This window comes from Microtus pennsylvanicus, chromosome 8 (genome assembly GCF_037038515.1).
Source record: "Microtus pennsylvanicus isolate mMicPen1 chromosome 8, mMicPen1.hap1, whole genome shotgun sequence".
Lineage (NCBI taxonomy): Eukaryota > Metazoa > Chordata > Mammalia > Rodentia > Cricetidae > Microtus > Microtus pennsylvanicus.
In genome coordinates, this window is record NC_134586.1 from 27,337,842 (window position 1) to 27,358,430 (window position 20,589).

General features: G+C 40.1%; 1 protein-coding gene across 13 annotated transcripts in view; it reads left to right on the forward strand.

Moving 5' to 3' along the window:
• Positions 1-20,589, forward strand: part of Erc1 (ELKS/RAB6-interacting/CAST family member 1) — a 350,007-nt gene that overhangs the window by 13,771 nt on the left and 315,647 nt on the right. For 12 of the 13 annotated variants that reach the window (XR_012911589.1, XR_012911591.1, XR_012911592.1 and 9 more), the window contains exon 2: positions 18,418-19,241. The exons of the other annotated variant lie outside the window; for it this stretch is intronic. Coding sequence is in view for 8 of the 12 variants with exons in the window: in XM_075982955.1 (XP_075839070.1) it covers positions 18,573-19,241 (669 nt within the window). In the remaining 4 variants the exon portion in view is untranslated. The remainder of the gene's footprint in view (positions 1-18,417; positions 19,242-20,589) is intronic. 13 annotated transcript variants of the gene reach the window in all.

Genomic DNA, 20,589 nt, shown 5'->3' on the forward strand with positions numbered 1-20,589 from the left:
GGTTTCCTAGGTATTTGATTAAGAGCATAACTCATATAAGAAAATAAGACAATTGCATGTTTATCAGAGTTGGTTTTTTTTGTTTTTTGTTTTTTTGTCAGGATTGGAAACAAAGCTTTAGTCTCAGCACTTGGGGCAATGGGAAAGAGGACAGAGGCAGCAGATGTGATTTGAGGCCAGTTTGGTCTACGTGGTGAGTTCCAGGACAGCCAGAACTATATAGAGAGACCCTGTTCCCCCCCCAAATAAAAACCAAAAAGTTAAAAGTTTTACTCTTAAAAGCTGTCACTAACAAAATAAAAAGCAAATGACAGGTGGGAGAAAAATGCTTGCAAACCATATAGTTGATAAAGGATTTGTGTCTTTTATTTGGAACATTATTCTTATTTTAAAAGATTGTATTTTGTTTTTATGTGTGTACGTGCTAGTACACGGACACCAGAAGGGAGCATCGGGTCCTTTGGCGCTGGAGTTCCAGGTGTTTGTGAGCGGCCTGATGTGAGTGGTAGTCTGTACTCTGGCCCTCTCTTAGAGCAGTCAGCACTCTGTATTGCTGAGTCATCTCTCCAGCTCCTTTCATTTAGAATATATAAGGAATTCTTTCTAATAGGACAAACAAGTCAACAGATATGAACAAAAGATTTGAATAGCTCCTACTGTACCATGGTAATGAGCACCTGGGAAAGCTACTCACCACCGTTGGTCATTAGTAGGGACACCACAGTGAGGTAACCACCCACACCCTCAGAAGAGCTAAAATCAAAAGAGTGGGGTGGTGCAGGTGAAGAAGTGGGGGAGCTGGGATTCCTGTACATGGCAGATATTATGAAAACAAGTCAAACATATTTACTATATGCCTTTAACTTTTGTAAGTAGTGTCTGCAAAAGAGGAAATGAAAACATGTTCACAGATTTGTATGTGAATATTCACAGCAATATTAATTACAACAGCAAAATTTGGGAACAGGTGAGCTGATGAACAGTAAAAATGAATAAACATTATAAATAGTCTCAAAATGTTATGTTAAATGAAGAAATTAACTGGCTTATAATTTTATTTATGAGAAATTTATAGGAAGGTCAGTCAAATGAGTTGTGGCTGGATCAAGGGATAAGACTGAGGATTAACTGAAAATGAATATAGGACCTACCTCTTCCTCCTTGTTTTGGAGCCCAGGCTGACCTGGAACTCAATGTGTAACCCAAGCTGGCCTCAAAACCTATATCCTGTTGCCTGAGCATCCTGAGAGCTGGGTTTATAGGTGGGTACTAACATACCTGGCATAAGAAGCTTTTTTGTGTTAGTTGAAGTATTTTAAGCATTGTGATGGTTGTATAACTGTACAAACTTGCTAAAACTTATCAACATATACTACAAAATGGTATTTGAATTTTAACTTAATAAAACGATTAAATTTCTTCTTTGACTATGGGCCTGTTGACTTTTTATTTCAAAGTTGGAATCAGCTTGCCAGATTAAGAACTGTATGAGGTGAGGGTGCACTCCTTTAATCCAAGCACGAGAGGCAGAGGCAGATGGATCTCTAGGAGTTCAAGACCAAGGCCAGCCTGGTCTATAGAGTGAGTTCCAGGACAGCCAGGGCTACACAGAGAAACCCTGTCTCATACAAAACAAAACAAAACAAAACTGTGTTGAGTGTCCTGGGGATAGACAGCTGAGTGTTTCCGTGCTCGTGATGCTCGAGGCTCAGTCAGTAGCATAGTGAAATAAGCATCCAGGGCTGTGGATATAGTTGAGTGCTTGCCTAGCATGCTTGAGGCCCTGTGTTAGATGTTCAGCACCTTCTTAATTGGGCACGATGGTGTAAGGCTGCAGAACTCAGGGTAGAGGCTGGAAGATCAGAGTTCCAGGTTATTCTCAGCTGTATAGTGAGTTCAAGGCTAGCCTGGGCTGCATGAACCCATATCTCCTTAAAAAAAAGAGAGGTGGTGGTGCTGGCAGCAGTGGGTAGAAGTTGTGAATAGGTACATCTGTGTTTTTTTTTTTTATTGTTTTTTTTTTTTTTTTTGGTTTTTCGAGACAGGGTTTCTCTGTAGTTTTGGAGCCTGTCCTGGAGCTAGCTCTTGTAGACCAGGCTGGTCTCGAACTCACAGAGATTCGCCTGCCTCTGCCTCCCAAGTGCTGGGATTAAAGGCTTGCACCACCACCGCCCGGCTTACATCTGGTTTTAAATTTCATTTTTTTTTAATAAGCAGGGTTTTACTATTAAATTGCCCAAGCTGCTCTTGTCTAACTTGGGTTCAAGTTATTCCCCTGACTCAATCTCCCAAGTAGCTGGGATGTCATGCCCTTATCACACTATACTACTGCTCATGATTTATTTTACTTAGCGTGAAATTTGGTATAAAATGCAAGATAATTAAAGTTATAATTGAACATCTTAGCATTCTAAAAGATGATGGTGTAAGTGAGGCCTAGAGTTAAGGGAGGCTCCACAACCTAAAGCTTGCCTCCCCTGTCCGAGTGGCAGATTGTTGATAGAAGTCCAGGGCCTGCTTAACCACTGTTTACTCCTAAGTATCTGTTTGACAATGTATTTGTCATGGTGAGACTGTTGATAGAACTTACAATTAACTTGATTAACTGATAAGAATAATTAAAACCTGTAATCCACCCGATTTGTAACTGAGTTACTAACCCTTCTATAAAAGGGAGAAATGATAACAGTGGCAAGTATTATGATTGCCCCTTTAATTCCATATTTTGTTCCTACCAGAGACCCTCTTTCAGGTTGCTATACCCTTGTAGTGGTGCTTTAGCCAGTGTGCTGTATGTAGTTCCCAGTCTCCAGTAGATACTGAAGAGTCAGGGTAAGCTTGAATAATCAGGCACATGGCTTGAACAAACCTAGTTTTACTAAGTTGCATGCAGAAAGTGGAACAAAGATGTAAGTTTTCTTTAATGTGTAAGTTTCTTTTCTTTTTTTTTTAAAGTCTACTGTTCATAGAAATATTAGCAATCACTATTCAGACCTCTGTCATTGGTCATTGATTACCTTGAAAATTAGTGCTGAATGGTCCTTATTTAATGTTTTAGTTTATAGTGAGACTTTTAAAAACAATAGCAGATCGGTGGTGGTGGTGGTGCACACTTTTAATCCCAGTACTCCGAAGGCAGAGGCAGTCTGATCTCTGAGTTCCAGGACAGTTAGGACTATTACACAGAGAAACTCTGTCTTGAAAAATCAAACAAAAAACCAAGCCAAGCCAAAACAAAACAACAACAGAAAAACCCCATAAAAATAATGCTTTCTTATTTTGTTAGACAAGGCACATGAATGAGGCTGGAAAGCTAAGGAATGGGCTGGATCTAGCTGGCAAAGCCACGGCTTTAATCCTCAGTAATTTAAAGGCTCATGTGGTCAGAAAAAGAGAGAGAGATACAGTAAAGAGAGATTCAAAAACAAAACAAAACAAAACCTTTAAATGATTTACAGTGTGTTAAAAATATATGCAAGCTAAAAGTTAAAGTTCTTAAAGTAAAAAACAAAAAAAAAAAAAGGAAGAGAGTAGTTGGGTGTGGTAGTACACACCTTTAATCCCAACACTTGGGAGGCCGAGGGAGATTGACTTCAAGAGGCAGAGGTAGATTGCTGGAGAGATGGCTCAGTGGTTAAGAGCACTTGCCTGCTCTTCCAGAAGACCTGAGTTCAATTCTCAGTACCCACATGGTGGCTCACAGCATCACCAGTGGGGTCAGATTTCTTCTTGGGGCTGGAGAGATGGCTCAGAGGTTAAGAGCACTGACTGCTCTTCTAGAGGTCCTGAGTTTAATTCCCTGCAACCACATGGTGGCTCACAGCCATCCATAATGAGATCTGGTGCCCTCTTCTGGCCTGCAAGCATAGGTACAGACAAAACACTGTATACATACATAAATAAATAAATCTTTAAAAAAAAAAGAGGTAGATTGACCTCTGTGACAAGGTGTGGTAAATGATTTTTTTCCTAACAAAACAGTTTTTTTAAAAATTTTTTTTATTATTTTCTGTGTAGCCATTGGAAGCAACTTGGGGCCATTTCTTTCTCCCATATCTCTGAGATTGAACTCAGATTGTTGGACTTGGTGGAAATCACCTTTACTCAATGAGGTGTCCCAGATTTTTGTTATACTTTTGATATTGCTACACACTGTCATCTCCAAAGCTTACCCTTGAGAATTACACCATCAAATCACAAAAATTTCAGAAGGAACTAGCAAAATGGCTTAGCAGGTAAGAGTGCTTGCAATGCAAATATGAGCACCAGAGTTTGGATTCTTAGCATCCAGGTAATTGCCCAGCTGCCTCTAATCCCAGAACTCTGGAGACAGAGTCAGACGATCCCTAGAATAGACTGCTTAACTAGACTAGCCAATTCAGTGAGCTCTGGGTTCAGGTGAGAGATCCTGCCTCAGTATATAAGGAAGAGAGTAATCAAAGAAGATAACATATCAACATATGGCCTCTACAAGTGTGTGCATACACATCATGCATCCATGCACATGCAAACATTGCATACATGCAAAAAAAAAATCACAGAAAAATTCTTAGCTAGCTTTGGCCACTTGTGACCCAAGGGCTGGAATTATACCTGTGTGTATATGGACACATGCATGTTCATCACTTTGTATACTAGTGATTTTATTGTATGCATTCTTTCACAACTTACCTTTCTATTTTATAGTATATTGTAAATGTCTTTGCATGTCAGGTAAAGATAAGCATATTTAGGGTTTAGAAATAACATGATTTATTTAAACCAGTTTCTTGTTGGAAATTTACATTCTTGCTGGTATAAGTGATACAGTAATGAGCATCATTGCAGATTTACCTTGGGACCTATTAAACATGAAGACTACTTTAAAAAGTGAAACTTGTAGATTTGGCCATGATGGTACATGCTTGTAATCCCAGCACTTGGAAAGTGGAAGGAGGAACATCAGAACTTTAAGGCCATTCTCAGCTACATGACAAATTAGAGAGACTAGAATACATGAGATTCAGTCTCGAAACACAAGCAAAAAAGCAAAACTTATGAACTGGAGCTATAGCTCTGTAGTAGAGTTCATACTTATCATGTGCAAGCTCTGGTTCAATCTCCACTGCTACAAAAATATTAAAAGTTGAAATTTCCTTTTAAAATGGTAGTTCATTTCAAATTTTAGTTCTGCCAAATTGTATGTACTTCAGTATGATCTTTAAATCTTTTTACAGAGAACTTAAAATGAATATTTCTTTTTTTAATTTTTTTATGATTTATTTAGCTTTATTTTATGTGCATTGGTGTGAAGGTGTCAGATCCCCTGGAACTGGATTTTCAGACAGTTGTGAGCTGCCATGTGGGCACTGGGATATGAACCCGGGTCCTCGGTAAGAGCAGTCAGTGCTCTTGACTGCTGAGCCATCTCTCCAGCCCCAAAATGAATATTTCTTGACCCTAGCAATTTTATAGCTTTTTGAGAAAACAAACAGACTCTTTCAAAAATTTTAAATACAATATTTAAAATTCTTAACTCATTTTCAGATAATAAATGATAATTACTGAGGAGTATAACCTAGCACAGCAGGTTAGTCTAGTGACTCTGAGGTTAGGCCAGAATTTTAATGGCAGTGCTTTAACAAGCGAATGGTAGTCTATTACATTTTTTTGCATCTTCTTGTAAATGTCTCATAGCACATTTACACGAGCCTATTCAATTATAATTAATTTAAGGTAGGTTACTCTAACATGTTGCTGTTAAAGCATTTCCTAGTTCCATTTGTCTTAGGAGTACTTGGTGTTTTCTCTGGGAAGATGTTTTTGGTTGTAGAGAGCTATTGTCTCCCACCTGTTAGGAACGAGGAAGAGATTGCTACTTATCGTTCCATGGTTCGCTTCTAGCTTTTTTTTTTTATTGAGAAAAGGAAGAAAAAAGTTTCCTCCTCCTCCCAGCCTCCCATTTCCCTTCCCCTCCTCCCACCCTTCTCCCCCTCCCCCCACTCCTCTCTCCCTCCCTCTCCAGTCCAAAGAGCAGTCAGGGTTCCTTGCCCTGTGGAAAGTCCAAGGTCCTCCCCCGCTCTGTTCATGTCTAGGAAGGTGAACATCCAAACTGGCTAGGCTCCCACAAAGCCAGAACATGAAGTAGGATCAAAACCCCGTGCCATTATCCTTGGCTTCTCATCAGCCCTCATTGTCCGCCATGTTCAGAGAGTCCGGTTTTATCCCATGCTTTTTCAGTCACAGTCCAGCTGGCCTTGGTGAGCTCTCAATAGATCAGCTCCACTGTCTCAGTGGGTGGGTGCACCCCTCCTGGTCCTGAATTCCTTGCTCATGTTCTCCCTCCTTCTGCTCCTCATTGGGACCTTGGGAGCTCAGTCCTGTGCTCCAGTGTGGGTCTCTGTCTCTATCTCCATCCATCACCAGATGAAGGTTCTATGGTGATATGCAAGATATTCTTCAGTATTGCTATAGGATAGGGTCATTTCAGGTTCCTTATCCTCATCTGCCCAAGGAACTAACTGGGGACATTGCCTTCGGCACCTGGGAGCCACACTAGGTTCAAGTCTCTTGCCAACCCTAAGGTGGCTCCCTTAACTAAGAATTGTGCTTCCGTGCTCCCCTATCCAACTTCCTTTATCCCAATCATCCTGTTTACCCAAGTTTCCCCCATCCTCCCCTTCTCACTTTTCTCTTCCCATCTCCCCTTACCCCCATCCCACCCCATCCCCAAGATCCCAATTTTCTCCCCGGCAATTTTGTCTACTTCCCATATCCAAGAGGATAACTACATGTTTTTCCTTGGGTTCACCTTCTTATTTAGCTTCTTTAGGTTCACCAATTGTAGACTCTGTGACCCTTATTTATGGCTAGAAACCAATTATGAGTGAGTACATCCCATGTTCATCTTTTTGGGTCTGGGTTACCTCACTCAGGATAGTGTTTTCTATTTCCATCCATTTGCATGCAAAATTCGAGAAGTCATTGTTTTTTACCGCAGCGTAGTACTCTAACGTGTATATATTCCACACTTTCTTCATACATTCTTCCATTGAAGGGCATCTAGGTTGTTTCCAGGTTCTGGCTATTACAAATAATACTGCTATGAACATAGTTGAACAAATGCTTTTGTCATATGATAGGGCATCTCTTGGGTATATTCCCAAGAGTGGTATTGCTGGGTCCAGGGGTAGGTTGATCCCAAATTTCCTGAGAAACCGAAACACTGATTTCCAAAGTGGTTGCACAAGATTGCATTCCCACCAGCAATGGATGAGGGTACCCCTTCCTCCACAGCCTCTCCAGCAAAGGCTATCATTGGTGTTTTTGATTTTAGCCATTCTGACAGGTGCAAGATGATATCTCAGAGTTGTTTTGATTTGCATTTCCCTGATTGCTAAGGAGGTTGAGCATGACCTTAAGTGTCTTTTGGCCATTTGAACTTCTTCTGTTGAGAATTTTCTGTTCAGTTCGGTGCCCCATTTTTTAATTGGGTTAATTAGCATTTTAAATTCTAGTTTCTTGAGTTCTCTATATATTTTGGAGATCAGACCTTTGTCAGTTGCGGGGTTGGTGAAGATCTTCTCCCAGTCAGTGGGTTGCCTTTTTGTCTTAGTGACAGTGTCCTTTGCTTTACAGAAGCTTCACAGTTTTAGTAGGTCCCATTTATTCAATGTTGCCCTTAATGTCTGTGCTGCTGGGGTTATACATAGGAAGCGATCTCCTGTGCCCATCTGTTGTAGGGTACTTCCAACTTTCTCTTCTATCAGGTTCAGTGTGTTCGGACTGATATTGAGGTCTTTAATCCATTTGGACTTGAGTTTTGTGCATGGTGATAGATATGGGTCTATTTTCATTTTTCTACAGGTTGACATCCAGTTGTGTCAGCACCATTTGTTGAAGATGCTTTCTTTCTTCTATTGTATGCTTTTAGCTCCTTTATCGAAAATGAGGTGATCATAGGTTTGTGGGTTAAAATTCGGGTCTTCTATTCGATTCCATTGGTCGACTTCTCTGTTTTTATGCCAGTACCACACTGTTTTCATTACTGTAGCTCTGTAATAGAGTTTGAAGTCAGGGTGGTAATGCCTCCAGAAGATCCTTTATTGTATAGGATTGTTTTGGCTATCCTGGGTTTTTTGTTTTTCCATATAAGGTTGATTATTGTCCTCTCAAGATCTGTAAAGAATTTTGATGGGACCTTGATGGGGATTGCATTGAATCTATAAATTGCCTTTGGTAGAATTGCCATTTTTACTATGTTGATCCTCCCAATCCAAGAGCAAGGGAGATCCTTCCATTTTCCGGTATCCTCTTCAATTTCTTTCTTCAATGCCTTAAAGTTCTTGTCAAATAGATCTTTCACTTCCTTGGTTAGAGTTACCCCAAGATATTTTATGCTGTTTGTGGCTATCGTGAAAGGTGAAGCTTCTCTGATTTCCCTCTCTGCTTCCATATCCTTTGTGTATAAGAGGGTGACTGATTTTTTTTGAGTTGATCTTGTATCCTGCCACATTACTAAAGGTGTTTATCAGCTGTAAAAGTTCTTTGGTGGAGTTTTGGGGGTCGCTTATGTACACTATCATATCATCTGCAAATAATGAAAATTTAACTTCTTCCTTTCCAATTCTAATCCCCTTGATCCCATTATGTTGACTTATTGCTATTGCTAGAACTTCAAGCACTATATTGAAGAGGTATGGCGAGAGTGGACAGCCTTGTTATGTTCCTGAGTTTAGCGGGATGGCTTTGAGTTTCTCTCCTTTTAATTTGATGTTAGCTGTCGGCTTGCTGTATATAGCTTTTATTATATTTAGGTATGCCCCTTGTATCCCTAATTTCTCCCAATACTTTTATCATAAAGGGATGTTGAATTTTGTCAAATGCTTTTTCAGCATCTAATGAAATGATCATATGGTTTTTTTCTTTCAGTTTATTTATATGATGGATTACATTGATAGATTTTCATATGTTGAACCAGCCCTGCATCTCTGGGATGAAGCCTACTTGATCATAATGGATCATTTTTCGGATGTGTTCTTGGATTCGGTTTGCCAGTTGAGGATTTTTGCGTCTATGTTCATGAGTGAGATTAGCCTGTAATTCTCTTTCCTGGTTGAGTCTTTGTGTGGTTTTGGTATCAGAGTAACTGTAGCTTCATAAAAGGAATTTGGTAATGACTCTTCTGTTTCTATATAGTGAAATACATTAAGGATTATAGGTATTAGCTCTTGGAAGTTCTGGTAGAATTCTGCATTGAAACCATCTGGTCCTGGGCTTTTTTTGGTAGGGAGGTTTTTGATAACAGCTTCTAATTCTTCGCGACTAACAGGTCTATTTAGATTGTTCACCTGGTCCTGGTTTAACTTTGGTATATGGTATTTATCTAAAAAAGTGTCCATTTTTTTTTTTACATTTTCCAGTTTTGTGGCATACAGGCTTTTGTAGTAAGATCTAATGATTCTCTGAATTTCCTCTGTGTCTGTGGTTATGTCCCCCTTTTTTATTTCTGATCTTATTAATTTGCATATTCTCTCTCTGCCGTTTGATTAGTTTGGATAGGGGTTTATCAATCTTGTTGATTTTCTCCAGGAACCAGCTTTTTGATTCATTGATTCTTTGGATTGTTTTCTGTGTTTCTATTTTGTTGATTTCAGCCCTCAGTTTGATTATTTCCAGTCTTCTACTCCTCCTAGGTGAGTCTGCTTCTTTTTTTCCTAGAGCTTTCACGTGGGCTGTTAAGTCTCCAATATGTGCTTTCTCTGTTTTCTTTAAGTGGGCACTTAGTGCTATGAACTTTCCTCTTAGGACTGCTTTCATAGCGTCCCATAAGTTCGAGTATGTTGTTTCTTTATTTTCATTGAATTCAAGGAAGACTTTAATTTCTTTCTTTATTTCTTCCTTAATCCAGGTATGGTTCAGTAGTTGACTGTTCAGTTTCCATGAGTTTGTAGGCTTTCTGGGGGTAGCATTGTTGTTGAATTCTATCTTTAATCCATGGTGATCTGATAAGACACAGGTGGTTACTAATATTTTTTTGTAACTGTGGAAGTTTGCTTTGTTACCGAGTATGTGGTCAATTTTCGAGAAAGTTCCATGAGCTGCAGAGAAGAAGGTATATTCTTTCCTATTTGGGTGGAATATTCTATAGATGTCTGTTAAGTCCAATTGATTCATTACCTCCATTAATTCTCTTATTTCTCTGTTAGGTTTCTGTCTGATTGACCTGTCCATTGGTGAGAGAGGAGTGTTGAAGTCTCCTACTATTAGTGTGTGCGGTTTGACGGCTGCCTTGAGTTTTAGTAATGTTTCTTTTACGTACGTGGGTGCTTTTATATTAGGGGCATAGATATTCAGGATTGAGACTTCATCCTGATGAATTGTTCCTGTTATGAGTATAAAATGTCCCTCTCCATCTCTTCTGATTGATTTAAGTTTGAAGTCAACCTTGTTAGAAATTAGTATGGCCACACCTGCTTGTTTCTTAGGTCCATTTGCTTGATAAGCCTTTTCCCAGCTTTTTACTCTGAGTAGGTGCCTGTCTTTGTGGTTGAGGTGTGTTTCTTGTAAACAGCAGAATGTTGGATCCTGTTTTCGTATCCAATCTCTTAGCCTGTGCCTTTTTATAGGTGAGTTGAGCCCATTGACATTAAGTGATATTAATGACCAGTGGTTGTTAACTCCAGACACTTTTTTAGTAGTAGAGTTTGTGTGTTTCCCTTCTTTGAGTTGCGCTGGTGAAGGGTCTCTAGATGTCTGAGTTATTGTGGTCATTGTTGGACTCCTTGGTTAGTGATTTTCCTTCTATTACTTTATGTAAGGCTGGATTCGTGGCTACATATTGTTTAAATTTGTTTTTATCTTGGAAAATTTTGTTTTCTCCATTTATAGTGAACGAAAGCTTGGCTGGGTATAGTAGTCTGGTCTTGCATTCATGGTCTCTTAGTTTTTGCAGTACATCTATCCAGGACCTTCTGGCTTTCATGGTTTCCATAGAGAAGTCAGGTGTAAGTCTGATAGGTTTACCTTTATAAGTAACTTGGCCTTTTTCCTTTGCGGCTCTTAATATTCTTTCTTTATTCTGTATGCTTTGTGTTTTGATTATTATATGGCGAGGGGATTTTTTTTTATCCAGCCTATTCAGTGTTCTGTATGCTTCTTGAACCTTCATAGGTACATCTTTCTTTAGGTTGGGAAAGTTTTCTTCCATAATTTTATTAAATATATTTTCTGGACTGTTGAGCTGCACTTCTTCTCCTTCTTCTACTCCAATTATTCTTAGGTTTGGTCTTTTTATTGTGTCCCATATTTCCTGAATGTTTTGTGATGAGAGTTTGTTGGACTTGCTGTTTTCTTTGATCAGTGTGTTTATTTTCTCTATGGTCTTCAGAATCTGAGATTCTTTCTTCTAACTCTTGTATTCTGCTGGTTATGCTTGTTTCTGTAGTCTCTATTCATTTACCTAGATTTTCCATGTCCAGCCGGCCCTCTGTTTGTGTTTTCTTCTTTGCCTCCATTTCAGTTTTCAAGTCTTGAACTGTTTCCATTATCTGCTTGTTTTTCCTTGGTTTCCTAGGGTATCATTCACTGATTTACTCAATTTTTCAAACTTTCTGTTATACTTCTCATCCATTTCTATAAGGGCGTTTTTTACATGCTGTTTAAGGGCCTCTATCACTTTCATAAAGTCAATTTTTTCTACTTCTTCTTGATTAAGGTGTTCATGTCCTCCTGTTGTGAGGTCACTGGGTTCTGGTGGTTTCATGTTTTTCAGATTGTTGGGTGAATTTTTGCATTGGCGCCTGCCCATCTCTTCCTCCGAATGGTCCCCTATGGATCTTCTTTTACAGGATCAGGTCTCCTTGCCTACTGATGTACCTTCCCAGTGATGCCACGCCCCAGTGATGGCTCTCCTGGTGCCTAGATCAGATCTCTGTGCTGCTTGGGTAGCTCGTAAACAAAGGGCCTACCTTGCTTGCTGCAGGCAGGCTATTGAGACAAAGGAACTCCCGCCCTCCTGGTTGCCCTCCCGATTCGGATTTGGTCCCAGCGCCCGAACAGGCTGAGCTGGGAGATGTTATGTGGCCAAAGAGGGGAGGGAGGCAGACGGGGGGGAGGGTTCTGGATGCAAGCTGGGTGGGATAGGAAGAGAGAGGAGGCATTGGGCAGTATAGCCCCTGCAGGATGACCAGGAAGTGTAGGAGGGATGAGGAACATCTGAGTTCCCTGTTCTGGGCTGCCGCCTCACTCACTCACCCCAATGATGGCTCTCCTGGTGCCCAGATTGGATCTCTGTGCTGCGTGGGTAGCTCATAAACAAAGGGCCTGCCTTGCTTGCTGCCAGGCAGGCTATTGAGACAAAGGAACTACCGCCCTCCCGGTTGCCCTCTCGATTCGGATTTGGTCCCAGCGCCCGAACAGGCTGAGCTGGGAGATGTTATGTGGCCAAAGAGGGGAGGGAGGCAGACGGGGGGGGGTTCTGGATGCAAGCTGGGTGGGATAGGAAGAGAGAGGAGGTATCAGGCAGTATAGCCCCTGCAGGATGCCCAGGAAGTGTAGGAGGGATGAGCCGCTTCTAGCTTTTGTAGGACGAGTGAGAATTCAAGGGTCCATACAGTTGCTATCTGTGGATGTGTATTAACTTGGGATACACTGCAGGATTCTGAGTAAGAGAGTAAGTGTATCTGTGGTTGGGGTTATGTGTTGGACATTTTATATTTTTTATGACTTAGAAGCTTTGTGGTGGCATGGTAGTGCCCAGGCTTGAATTCAGTTTTGTTTTTCTATTTTGAGAACTCATTGAGACCATACATGAAAGGTGGTATTTGGAGTGTTGTAAAATGGCTTAGATAGCAAAAAGTTTGACACCCTTTGCTGTTAATCTTTCACCTAAAAGGTCACATTTAATTCCATGTATATGAAAAGTCCAGAATAGGCAGAGAGAAGGTATGAAATAATGAGTGATTGATTGGAGAACTGTGAAATGCTAAGTGATTGGTTTTGGTATGTAACATTCCTCTTTAAACAAATTTTTAAAATATTTTTTATTGTTTTTATTAAGCTATATATTTTTCTCCGCTCCCCTCCCTTCCTCTCCCATGGTTGCCATGCTCCCAATTTACTCAGGAGATCTTGTCTTTTTCTACTTCCCATGTAGATTAGATCCATGTATGTCTCTCTTAGGGTACTCTTAGGTTCTCTGGGGTTGTGAGTTGTGGCTGGTTTTTCTTTGCTTTATGTCTAAAAGCCACTTATGAGTGAGTACACATGATATTTGTCTTTCTGGGTCTGGGTTACCTCACTCATTATGATGTTTTCTAGATCTAGAGTTCCTTTTTGATATTCTGCAGGATGAGGGGATTGTATAGGATGGATGGGGTTGTGAACACAGTTGAACTGGATCTGAGGATTCTGCATTTAGATCAAACCAACCAATGATAAAAAGTATTTAGAAAAAAATGTGTCTGTATTGAACATGTACAAACTGTTCTTATTGTCCAGGTTGCGGTGGCACACGCCTTTAATCCCAGCACTCTGGAGGCAGAGGCAGATGGATCTCTGTGAGTTCGAGGCCAGCCTGGTCTACAGAGCTAGTTCCGAGACAGCTGTTACACAGAGAAACCCTGTCTCAGACAAAACAAAACAAAGCAAAACAAAAAACTGTTCTTATCAACCACTTTCTTAAATATAATAAACATGATGATTATTTTTATAGAGTTTACATTTAGTTAGGTATTATTGACGGGACCAGAAAGGACTTAAAGTATAATGGTGGATGTGAAAGCCATTTTATATAAGGAACTCAGGTTATGGATTTTAATCCCTCCAATTTCTCTCTGTCTCTCTCTTTTGTTCAGTTGTGTTGTTCATATACTTTCTGGGAGTTGAGCCACACACTGGAACATGGTCAGCTAAAATGGACTGTACCCCTAAAGAAAGCTGACTCTCTTTTCTTCCAGAAGCCATCAGTGTTTATAGCCCCACAGTTAAGGGCATGTGTAGGGCTTTCTAAAGTCCTCCCCACTGAATGTTAGAATGTTGACGGGCTTAATCTTGTGTAGGCAAGCTGCAGCTGCTGTGAGTGCATTAGTGTAGTGGTTCTGTCATCAGAAGACACTGTTTGCTGTGGATTTTCCCTGACCTCTGGTTCTTAAGGTCCCTCCGCCTCCTGTTCCTCAATGGTCCCCAAGCCTTGGAGAGGAGGTGTGATACGGATGTCCCTTTGGGAATTGAGTGCTCCCCAGTCACATACTGTCTGCACTCTGACTAGCTGTGAGTTTCTGTGTTAACCACCGTTACTGCACAAAGAAACAGGCAGTGGCAATACTCTACAGAGAGAGTTTAGAGGGCAGCTTGGTATTATGTCTGTTTAGCAAAATACTTTTTTAAAAAGAGTAGTAGGTTCACCCATGGGTTGTGAGCTTCCCAACCATAGGTTCTTAGCCAGATTTTCAGTGCCAGCATGTGTTTCCTCCTCTATAGCAGTTCTTAAGTCAACCAGAAAGAGATTGGTTACTTCTATAACATCTGTGGCATCCCCTTGATTGCTGTTCACATATGGGGAATATTGTTGATAACTTCTATTTCTCCTCAAGTAGCCTGCATAGCACCTATTATGAGAACTAGGTACCAGGGAGGAACCTTACTGGTCTCTACCAACTTGATTTGTATTCTGTGGCCAATGTGTGTAGTGTCTTCAGAAATCAGATCTTATAATTAAGATCTGGCTGTCAACCAAGAGCAGTGGCAGTAGTCTGTATTTTATTTTTTTCCAGTTTGTCTTTCCGAGGCAGAGTTTTGCTGGAGATATATATCGGTAGATATCTATAGATACATTATATATCTCAGTATATAAATATCTATCTATATCTATCTATCTATCTATCTATCTATCTATCTATCTATCTATCTATCTATCTATCTATCTATCTATATTGATATAGATATCCTAGCTTGGTTTGGAACTTGCTTTGTAAAAACTCATGTTGGCCTTCATTCTCCCCATTGTTTAGTATTACAAACAAATACAGCTATGCCCAGCTGGTTTAATTGTATTATTTATTTTATCTTTCTTTAGTTTTTGAGATGTGGTCTTACTGTGTAGCCCAGGCTGCCTCAGACTTGGTGTAGCTGGAATTATAAGCATGTTGATATGTCTGTCTTTATAATAAGGTCTATAGTTCTTTATGAGAATATGATGATCTGATACAACTTTGTTTCCCAGAATTTTTCTCAGAATATGATTGGGCATTATGCAGTATCTTTGATCATCCACATTATTTCATTGATGAAATGCATGACACTAGGCACAGTGTTACAGATAAAAGCACTAGGAAACCTTGCATCATGATAGGTTTACCTGCTAAGTTAGTTTACAAAAAGTGAGGAGGGGGGCTGGAGAAATGGCTCAGTGGCTAACAGCAAATATTATTTTTTTAAAAGATTTATTTGTTGTTTTAATTAGGTGTGTGTGTGTGTGTGTGTATGCGCATGAATGAAAGTGTCTACAAAGGTCAGAGGTGTCTGATTCCCCTGGAGCTGGGGTTATAGGCAGTTGTAAGCTGTCTGATGTGGATGCTAGGAACCAAGCTCAGGTCCTCAGGAAGAGCAGTATTAGAGTTTATACTATTACAGAGGCCCCAAGATCCTGACATCCATATCAGATGGTGTATAACCACTTGTAACTCCAGCTCCAAGGGCTCTGACAACCTCTGAGAACACTCACAGTCACACATAATTAAAAATCTTTTTTTTGTTTTTCCCAAGGCAGGGTTTTTCTGTAGCTTTGAAGCCTGTCCTGACACTCAGTCTGTAAACCAGGCTAACCTTGAACTCACAGAGCTCCACCTGCCTCTGCCTCCAGTGCTGGGATTAAAGGTATGCGCCACTACCACCCAACTCATAATTAAAAATATTTTTTAAAAATTAGTTTTTAAAAAATGTTGTAAATAAAGGATTATAGACCTGTAATTTACCTTGCACTGGGGTTGTCTTCTTTATGTATCTAAAAATAGTCTTAATAAGTATTTGCTCTTACTATATTGGATATATGAAACTTTGTGTGAATGTATGACTGTATGTGTGTGCATGCATACCTGCCTGTGGAGGCCAGAGGCTTGGATCTCCTGGAGCTGGAATAACAGGCAGTTGTGCTTCACCCTTGTGGGTGCTGGGAACTGATCTCAGATCCTAGGGGAGAGCAGCAAATGGTCTTAACCACTAAGCCATCTATCTAGTTCCATTTTTTCTTTAAAAAAAGATTTAGTTATTTTTATTTTATGTGTATGAATGTATGTGCGCTACATGCATCCCCGCTGCCCATGGAGGTCAAAGATGGCAGTGTATCTCCTGGAACTGGGGAGTGATGGTTGTGAGCTGCCATGGGAGTGCTGGGAACCAAACCTGGGTCCTTTGCAAAAGCAGGAAGTGTGCTTAACCTCTGAACCATTGCTCTAGCCTCTCCTTGTTTTAAAAAATTGATTCTGTGTGTATATGTGGATATATGTATGTGAGTATGAACACCATCATGCATAGTGGAGGTCAAAGGACAGCTTTGTGGAGCTGGCTTTTTCCCTTGACTTTGTGTAGGTTGTGGGGATTGAACTAATTTCACCAGACTTAGGTATTAGTTACTTTTCTATTGCTGTAACAGAGCACTACACCAAGGCAACTTGTAAAAGAGTTTAATTGGCATTAAGTTCCAGAGGGTTAAGAGTCTGTAATAGTAGAGCAGAGACATACATGGTGGCAGACATCTGGAGCAGCGGCCGAGAGGAGAGTCAGAGAGCTAACTCAGAATGATCCAGTGACATGCCTTCTCCAACAAGGAAGGTTATACCTCTTAATCCTTCTTAAACAATTTCACCAACAGATATTCAAGCATATGAGCTTGTGGGGGCCATTCTCATTCAAACCACCATATATGGCAAACACCTTTATTCATGAATTCATCTTGTGGTCTTTTTTTTTTTTTTTAAGTATATGGCCTTGGCTATTGTCTTGGTAATTGGTTTATAGACCACATGGACTTCAAATTTGTGGTGATTCTACTGCCTTGCCTCCTCTGCTCTACCATGCTTGGCTAGTTTGGCTATTGTACTTTTAGTCCTCCATTTGAATTTTAGAGTCAGCATTTTTGATTTATGTGAAAACCCCCTGGGGATGGTGCAAATGAGCTGGGGGAAGAACTAACCCACGAGAAGCATTTGTTTTCTCATATGGGAGCATGGCTAACTTTTTATCTATCATCTATCTCTCTATCTCTCTATCTATCTATCTATCTATCTATCTATCTATCTATCTATCTATTCTTGAGGTATTAGTTCATGTCTTCCAATGGAGTTTTAAATGCTTAAAGATTTTTGTTATGTTTAAGGTAATATTATATAGGTTTGTTGCTGTTGATAGGACTTTGTTTCTTTGAGGCAGGGCTTCACGTATGTGAGTTTCACTTCAAACTGATCTTTGTAGATGAGGATGACCTTGACCCTGCTGTTTCTACCTCTTGTGCTGTCATTACTGGTATGTGTGTGCTATAACATCCATTTTATGCAATGCTGGGGCTCAAGTCCAGAACTTTGTTCATGCTGGGCAGATCTTGTTTCCAAATGATCTATATTCCCAGCCTGAGTTTATTTTAAGTTAAAAGCTTATTTTCTTCCGTATCTCTCCCTGTCCTACTCTGTCCTCCTCCTTCTCGCTCACCCCCCCCCCCCGCCCTGCCGTGTGTGTATGTGTGTGTGTAATATGTGTTTGAGTGCTGGCAGTCATCAACCTTAGGTGTTGGTCCGGCTTTCATCTTGTTTGAAACAAGGTCTCTTTGTTCTTTAGCTGGCCCCTAAGCTTCTGGGAATGTTCCCTTCTCTGTGTCCCATCTCTCCATAAGAGCACTGGAATTTTAGCTGCATGCTGTAGCATACAGTTCTACCTGGGTTCTGGGGTTATGACCTCAGGTTCTCACTTTACCCGTGGATAGATACATCTTCCTAACCGTAAAAACTATTTTCTAATTGTTATTCCCAGTGTATATGGAAGTATTGGTATTTAAATATTAATCTTGCGTCTGACTAGTATGTTGAGCTGTTATTAGTTCTGATAATGTGTTGAAGTATTAATGTTTATATATTGATCTTATATATGACTAATGTATTGAGTTCTTTTATTAGTTCTGATAATATATCCAAGTATTGATATTTATACATTGATCTTATGAGAGTAATAGTCTGAGTTCTGTTCTTCAGATGTGTGTCACTTTGTAATTATCAGTTGATACTTTCACATTTTTAGTTAGAAAAACATTGCATTATGGGTAATGTGATTTTTTTAAAGCTCTGAGAATACTAATGAAAGGAGGTTCTTCCCCAAATAAAGGTAATAGAACATTTCTGAGAAGGGCAATATTTATTATTGGGGATTTAATGTGTGATCTTTTCATTACAGATATGGCATAAGATATTTCTTCAAGATTGGACAGCTGGTGACCTGCTATTTTTGATAGCCTTAAGCTGACTTTATAGCCATAGAGAAACCTCACGGAATTACGTTGTTGTTTTTTGCTTTACACCATTTCTGGCACCTAAGTTCATCCTGCAACCATGTATGGAAGTGCTCGATCAGTAGGGAAAGTGGAACCAAGCAGCCAGAGCCCTGGGCGATCTCCTCGGCTTCCACGGTCCCCTCGATTAGGTCATCGGCGAACAAATAGTACAGGAGGGAGTTCTGGAAACAGTGTTGGAGGTGGCAGTGGGAAAACCCTGTCAATGGAGAACATACAGTCCTTAAATGCTGCCTATGCTACATCTGGCCCCATGTACCTAAGTGACCATGAAAACGTGGGTTCAGAAACACCTAAAAGCACCATGACACTGGGTCGTTCTGGGGGACGCCTGCCTTATGGTGTTAGGATGACTGCTATGGGCAGTAGCCCCAATATAGCAAGCAGTGGGGTTGCTAGTGATACCATAGCATTTGGAGAACATCACCTCCCTCCTGTTAGTATGGCGTCCACCGTACCTCACTCTCTTCGTCAGGCAAGAGATAACACCATCATGGATCTGCAGACACAGCTGAAGGAAGTACTAAGAGAAAATGATCTTTTGAGGAAGGATGTGGAAGTAAAGGAAAGCAAATTAAGTTCTTCGATGAATAGCATCAAAACCTTCTGGAGCCCAGAGCTGAAGAAAGAGCGAGCCTTGAGAAAAGATGAAGCTTCCAAAATCACCATTTGGAAGGAACAGTTCCGAGTTGTGAAGGAAGAAAACCAGGTTAGTTTCATTTGTACATTTATCTTTATGGGTTGAATTCAAATATATAAATAAAACAAGGGATTCCTTTTCCTTCTTGTCTTAGATTTCTCCCATCTTTGTTCCTTTATTTTTTTATCCTTTTTACTTTAGACTTCTGTTTCTACTTTCTTAGTTTTTTCCAGATTTTGGTCCTGTACATGGTCCACAGGTATGTTCAAGCAAAATACTTACACACATAAATTAAAACAAACAAAAAGTCCTAAACCGGTTGGTGGTGGCACAGGCCTTTAATCTCAGCACTCATAATGCAGAGGCAGGTAAATCTGTGTGAGTTCAAGACCAGCCTGGGCTACGCAGTGAGTTCTAAAAAAACAAACAAAAACTCTTAAAAATTTTTGATACTGCCTTGGCTACAAAGTGAATTCAGGGCTAACTTGGGGATATATGTTGAGATCTTATCTCAAAATTAAAACCAAACAAACACAGGTCTGCAGATGCAGTTCTGTGGAAGAGCAGTTTCCTAACATGTGGAAGGAGATTCTTGGACCTGTCTTGCTGCCTTAGATTGTTTTGAGTGTTCCAGGGTTACAGTTTCATGAGTCATTGGAGTGGGTTTTTTGGTAACACAATTACATTTGAGTCATCTTTACTCCTGTAAGTAACCCCTCACACATATTCTTTTTTTTGTTTTTCGAGACAGGGTTTCTCTGTGGCTTTGGAGCCTGTCCTGGAGCTAGCTCTGTAGACCAGGCTGGTCTCAAACTCACAGAGATCCACCTGCCTCTGCCTCCCAAGTGCTGGGATTAAAGGCGTGCGCCACCATCGCCCGGCTTTCTTGTAAGTAACTTTAATAAAAAAAAATTCATTGGTTCACCAGAGTAAATAAATAAAAGGTTCAATATGCTTTTAAACAATTAAAGTCAATTCAGCATTCTCCCCCTATATATGTAGCTTAGGATGGCATGGAGCTCTTCTGTCTCCACCCTAAATGCTTACATAGCTTTGTGTTAGCTTGCCTGACCACTAGTCTAAGGTGATCTTTTCAAGAGTAGCCTCTTTGTCTCTCAGTCTCTCTCTCTGTCTGTACAGAAATTTAAAGCAATTTTAGTGTTAAACAAAGATACTATTGAATTACCTACTCATCGATGTGCCTTGCTGAAAATATCATGACCAGTAAGGTAGTTTTATTGTCTAGTGACTTGGAAACATCTATTTTATTGAGGAAAAACATTACTAGCATTTTTTAAATAGATAAAGTATTTTCTTATGTCTATGCTTTAGAAAGTATGGGGGTTGGGAGAGAAACCAGTGCAGTATCCTTTCTCCAATTATCCACACTACATTCAAAGGCAAAATATTTAAACTT